The sequence below is a fragment of the Clavelina lepadiformis genome, chromosome 1 (assembly GCF_947623445.1).
Source record: "Clavelina lepadiformis chromosome 1, kaClaLepa1.1, whole genome shotgun sequence".
NCBI classification, from domain to species: Eukaryota; Metazoa; Chordata; class Ascidiacea; order Aplousobranchia; family Clavelinidae; genus Clavelina; species Clavelina lepadiformis.
The window spans coordinates 1228252-1235101 of NC_135240.1; the positions used below are offsets into that span (position 1 = coordinate 1228252).

Genomic DNA, 6850 nt, shown 5'->3' on the forward strand with positions numbered 1-6850 from the left:
TTGATTCTTCTTCTACTAAGCGTTATATTTTGCAACCGATGGTAGCCTATGACATTAATGAAATTTGATGCTTGACCAATAAGTTTTAAAACATTCACCTTTTCAAAAATGGTAGAAATTACCCGCACGAATTGACATAGGCTATTATTTTGATAAACCTATTGTGATTAGCAGCCTGTATCTTCCTGCAGTGTACTTTTCCAGAAGGGGAAGTCCCATTGACCATTTTTTTATCAATTTACAATTATGCAAGTTTACAATAGTGAAAACAAAATAATACTATTATAAGGTTAACGTTAGCTTTTGGTACACACTACAAAGTACTTTTTATAAACTACTGTATATCGTTTCGAATATTAATTATCTGCTGTTAAATAATTATGCAATTGGTGAGATTAGAAATAGGAGGCTTTGTTGATTTTGAGAAAATCGAATAAAGTTTTATTTTTTACAATAAACTTTCAGCGATAACTGAGAATCTCTTTTTCACCTACCATTGTCTTCTTCTCCAACATAACAATCAACTTTTCGAACGCATCTTCTGCCGTTCTTAATGAAGCCTACATTGCAAACGCAATCCTCCACAGTACCGGATATTGTACAACTGGAAAAAAAAATCAAATTTTCAGTAAAGTAAAGTGAAAAATCTAATCAAGATCTGAACAAGATGAAACATTGCAAGTTACCTCACTGATGCTGAAGGGCTGTTGCATGTGTCAGGACAGGGGAGGGCGCATCCTTCGTAATGGCTGTTAGGTGGACATTCTAAGCTCGGCCTGCCCAGCTCTTGCCGCCAGTTGCAGAGGTCAGCGCCTTTTTCTTGACATGCTGTGACGTAGCTTTCAATTGCCTTAATAATTCAATTAATAGTCAAAAAAGTAAAAGTTATTGATTAAAGTTTCCTTTGCTGCGTTCTTAAGAAACGAGCAGACGAATCATACTTTGGTTGCAAAACAAGTTCTTACTTTTGTGATGTCTTCCTCGTCGCCATCGGTAGCACACGCATCAAACACGCAATTATCCATGAAGTTGATTGAATCAACCAAACCCATGCACCGGTCCTCAAGCTTCTTTATCCCGCCGCAGTATTGGGGTCTTTCCCTGAGTTAACAGGGAAGAATAAAATAATATGATACTATATGATACTGTGTAAGTGTGTATGATATTGGAAATGTACATATATACGGTATACTGTGCTGTATATCATACTGTATATATGATACTGACATTATATATGATACTGCAATACTATGATATTGTATGAAATCCACGTTTTCCAAAATCATGGTTAAAATATTTTTACCATTTTCTTCTATCGCCAGGAGAACAAAAAAAATGGATCTGGAGTTTCATCGGCACAATCTCCAACCTGGTGACTGTCACCAAACTCATTCACATCATCTGTTACGGTTCCATCAGATTTCTCAAGATCATCACTTTCATCATCGTTGTAATTGCCGCATAACCCATTGATCTGTAAAATCACGCATACCTTAAAGCATGGACATTTTAGATAATTATTCATTATAATAGAAAGCAACGTGACAGAATGAAACAAAAATGTAGCAGATAAATCTTCAAACGAACTGACAGACGTGGCTTAGGATTGCAAAACGTGTAGGGAGCTGCGAAACATCTGTTGCCCCCGCAACCTTCTTGAGAGGATGAAGTAGGATCCAGAGAGAGAGAGAGAGAGAGAGAGAGAGAGAGAGAGCTTTACGGAAGTAACCTTTTGTTTGTAGGTGCTTGGTATTTTAACGACCAGTCCATCTCCGTTAAAGCTCACTCTAAGATGATACTTGTGATACTTGAAAAGATGAAAAGCGAAAGTTTCACCTCCCTTATTCAGGCCCTTACGAAGTTAATCACGTTAAGAGTACATTTTAAGAGTGCATTTAAGAGTACATTTTAACAGGCTGAAACTAAGCAGAGGAGACTTATTAGTATTACTACAGCGTTACCTTCATATAATCAAGCTAGTTGTCCAGAAGATGTCCCCCAGCAACTAGACATGCCCTTGACTGGAGCTTACTTTTTTAATAGGGCGATCAAATGCAAATCGTCACGAGAGTAACAATGTTAATAACGTTTGCAACTCCCGAAATAACGGTCGACTTCGCCGAAGCCCACGTCGCACTATTCGTTACCCAGACGTCGAAACTCGAAACGTATTAATTGTTTATTGTGTGATGCTTCATACTATGTTGTTGACTAATTTCCTATGAGGTAACTTTTTTTTCCATTTGAACAACTTGCACAGCGAGGCGATATCTAAAACAGTCTTGCCACAGACACAAGGCATACGACATTTTCAAACTAACTCGATACTAACTATAAACTTAATATTTTAAGCTGTGAAGTTGTGAACCATTCCCAAACTGCAGTGCTATATATCAAAAAGACATCAATCTAATGATTCACGATATTATCACACGATTCTATGACGTCACAAAGTAACATACGATCTGTAGGTATTCTCACTGATATTTCTGTGTCATCTAAAGCTCCATAAATCATTGCTCGAAACAATAACAACGAAAAGAAGCAAACAAAATAATTGTGAGGAGGATTTATGCCACTTCAGGCAAGCATGTCCGACAGACATTTTACGACCTGTAAGTACGCATAGATTGTTCAATTTTGGCTCTGCATATCGGACACTCTTTGAGAGCTTTTGCGCACTCGGTGCAGCTGCAGAGGTGCCTGCATGGTACAAACACTACCTCAGCAGGCTGATCGAGGCAAATCTTGCATCTCTTCTCTTCCTGCAAATCGCGAATACGTGCTTCCATTGATGGGGTGTCGTCTACGAAGAAGAATTGAAAAGCTCCGTGAAAGATTTATTAAACCGACATACTTGTTGATATCTTTCAAGTAAATTGTGGGAGTGCCCAAGTAACAATTATAGAACATTGTGATTCAAGTAAAGTGACAAGTTTTGAAACCTGACTCACTTGACGTAGAAGCAAAGGCATCATTGCCGGGGGATAAAGTGATTGATGAATTGGATTGTTCCAACCTATTGTCAAAATAGATGTAAATAACATCGCATTAATGAGGTTAAGAAAATAATTTTTACCGAAACTTATGAAACCGCCCAAAATGGATAAATAAAAACTTGAGTTTAATTTAGAATTAATGTCGTAGCTCACACATCTCAACCTGCGCCTTTCAGATGACTTTGACTGCTTTCCTGCACAGAAAGGAACATATGACACAGAATATACTGTATAACGATTAGGCAGGAAAATACTTCACTGGCAATAACATATTCATTGGTTCCAGGCCGATTCAAGCCACAAACTATTAAACTAAGAATGAATTTAGGACAACCCAACCAACGACCATGGGTAGAAATGTCCTAATCATCACCAAACATACCTGATGCTGCCAATTTGTTGAAGGCATTTCTTTGCACTGTCCCTTGAATCACAACTGATCCGCAGGATACTAAAACATCGCCTTTTTCTTGAAGAGTTCTCCATCTAAACATATATACATAGCATTGATAGGAACATGAGTATGCTCTGTGTAAGTCATGTACGATACCAGTGTTTTATTGGCTTCAGTCATCTTTAGTCACATTCTCACTTGATTTCACTCGAGTCTGGTTGAAAGTCAAGACGGCGAAAAATTTTAAGCAACAAAATCAAATATTTCACATTTTTATGTAAAAAATATTTTGTTACATTTTTAGGTAACAAAATATCTAAATAAGCTTAGGTACAAATAGGTAATCAGATATTTCTATAAGAAATTACTCTTCTCCAAAAAATATCAACCAGATTAATTTGGAAAGAGCCATTACGCTTTGATAACCGGTTTAATTCAAGGTATGATGTCAGGAAAATCTTCAAGTATTGAGTTACAATTTGAATGGATTCGATGTCGCTCAAGTCGTAAAAAAGACTCGGTCACAAAACTGATGTATACTTCCACATCAGTTACACGTGTGATAATAAATGCAGCAATAATAATAATTAATCATTGTAATGAGTGAATTGATGTCAAGAAAAAGCCACATCAACACCAAATTAAAAAAGTGCCAACTGGTAATTACAACTAAATAAACACAGAAAATTATTCAGCAACCGGGAAGTGCAATAAAAGTGACCTGTCTTTGAGATGAGCTGGTTTCCGATACGGCGGGAAGTCTACATGATCGAATATCTTCTTCCATTTGCTTTGACCGAACCTCTTCACTCCAGTGATGAGTTTTGCATCCGACGTTGGAGAAAACACCTGAACGAGAGCAAATTAACGACACCAAGAAGGTTGGTCACGTGTACACGTCCGTGTGCTTCGTCTCCTCAACTCACATGTTTTGTTCTTTTCTTTGCCGCGATGTAAAATATTGGATTCAATTTATCAGCAGGTCTGTATGAGAAATATTTGAATGACGTCACAATGACCAGTAGTAGATAAAAATTCACTACAAGCAAATTACTTATTGTTCCTGTCATTGTCTATGTTTTCAGCGTCATCTTCCAACTCGGCGATTTCGTTTTCCTTGTGAGGTGACTCAGCATCTTCATCTCGTGCTTTGTTTGATGATGTCACAATAGTTTGGTGATGTCTGTGATTAAAAAAAAAATTTCTTTACGAAAATATAACAGAAAATCAATCTGTACAAGCGAGTAGCACGCGGCGTGAATACTTTGTTAATTGTTTGTTGGAATCCTCAAGCACCGATGCGTGGCGATTGGTTGACTCTGCTTCTGACCGGACAGGACTGGGACTGCAAAAATGGGAGAGAATATTTTCTGTGGCCAAATAGAATTCAAACCTAAAAGGCAGCACCCAGTGACTGGGGTTGCTCTGCATCCTCACGTCTCTTCCTCTTGCTGTGAAGGCGGCACACTGACCAGGGAAGTCGGACTCATTGAAGGTTGCTCCTCATCACTGATTGACTCGTTCCTCGTCGCTCGAGTAGCATCCATTTCTGATGCAACATTTTTGTGATTTCTATGTTATCTTGCTAATAACAACCAAAACATTTTGAACAAACGAAAAGATTTGGAAATTTGGATACCTTTCACTTCGATTCTTCTTTCTTAATCTTCAACAAACTGAAAGCAAAGATACTCTTTCATATGCAGTGTGGCAATATATTATTCATTACTAATTACAACTGTTAAAAATTTATTATTAATAAAATGAAATAACTCTGCTTATACAAGTTGGAGTGAGAGTTTCCAGGGCTTGTTCGACAAACTGAGCAGTCTGATTCATAAATCGATCGATCACTCGAAATTTGCTTTTGCTTTCAATGGTGCTATTGGCGAATTGGGGAATATTATACTGTACTCTGACTGTTTTTTAGCTCTATCTGATCAACGACTAAAGCTAAATTAAAAATAGTAACAAAACTGTAAAAAATTCGGTCCAAGCCAAGTGTGTCCCTTAAGCTGGCTGGAAAACTGAACAGCAGTACATGTAAATGTCTTTCACTCTTCCAGCAAAAAGGGATGCGTTATATATTCAGTTCCCATTTGACAATACCCTACACGAAATTAGAAAAAATTTACCTAATATTGGCAAATACAAAAGAAATCAGCGAAACGAAGCGTGATGTTAATTGACCGTGGGATAGAGAAGAGGCAATGATCGAAAACGTTATAAATTATATCATGGTGAGTTTAGAACTGAAGAAACAAAGATCGGCGGCCTAGAAGGTTAATGATGCAAAGCCTTTTACAACTGACACAACTCGACTTGCTGTATTGTCAGGAAAACGTTCCTCAATGAGCTTGATTGAGGCGCGACCACCAGGATGCGCGATATTACGTAAGAGATCAAATACAGTGCGATGCACAATATTACCTAAGAGTCAAATACGAATTTCTCCGTTTTGAAAGTGCAACTGTTCCACGTAATGCGACCGTGGCCAATCAAGCCTTCCCCGGTGAATATAACTTCAAAATTCGGGTCTTCTTTGTGACTTCACAAATACAACAAATTTAAGTGTCTAAACCACCTCATTACCCACGATCTAACGCTAACAATGGAACAAAGAGTTCCGGACAAACAAGTACTAATTTCACAAATAATAATTCACCAAACCAACGCGATTAATTTAACTAAACATGGCAACAACGATCACCACACACAAACATTGGCCAGTTTCACAAATCATACAGCAAGTGGTAATTTATGGCACAGTGATAACTTAACATATTCATCACCCACCTTTCAGAAACCAGACTATCAACGCGGAAATCACCCTTGCGCAAAATCATTCGCGGGCAACAAAAAACATTCGGCGATCGACGTTAGATTAACTCGGTTAACCCCGTCGATAGCACCTACTTCCAAAAGAGACTGTCCCTTGTTAACTGTTTATGATCACGCCAATTGAATTCTTTTTTATGTAGATAGCGCTGCAGCAACTTCTCTTTCGTCGGCTAGTTTAGCTCACAAATCAAACCCCAAACCGCAAATGTTTGTTTATGCTTCAGTTAAGTCATTGTATAAAATCACATTTATCATGGGTTTTATTTGATAAGTTTAGTTGTGAGAAATGAGAATAATGAGTACGATTGTTTGATTTATTGCTTTTGACTGAGCGAGGTCTTACCCAGCTTTTGTTTCGTTAAAGCACTTGGACATTTCCATTCAATTTAATTTCTCTAATTCGTTTCAAAGACCCTGACTCTCTATGGGAAGCCTTTCCGCTTGACTAAAGAGCTCTCAATGTGCCAAAGTTTATTAGTTTATAATTATAATTAATTATAATAGGCCTACCATTTTTCCTCTTTTAGGGTTCAATTCCAACTTTAACCAAGATGAGCCATACAAGCAAAACATACACTTAGTAAAAGCAGTTCAAAATCAGCCGAATTGTTTACCG

The 6850-nt window shown here is 37.6% G+C and overlaps 1 protein-coding gene across 1 annotated transcript; it reads right to left on the reverse strand.

Moving 5' to 3' along the window:
- Positions 1-486: 486 nt before the first annotated feature.
- Positions 487-1801, reverse strand: LOC143465943 (alpha-tectorin-like). The gene is made up of 5 exons (XM_076964849.1): positions 1730-1801; positions 1304-1474; positions 966-1101; positions 687-850; positions 487-604 (listed from the first exon to the last, which is right to left on the reverse strand). Exons 2-5 carry the CDS (start codon positions 1390-1392, stop codon positions 487-489), a joined length of 507 nt encoding a protein of 168 aa, XP_076820964.1. The 5' UTR covers positions 1393-1474; positions 1730-1801.
- Between the last annotated feature and the right edge of the window lie 5049 nt (positions 1802-6850).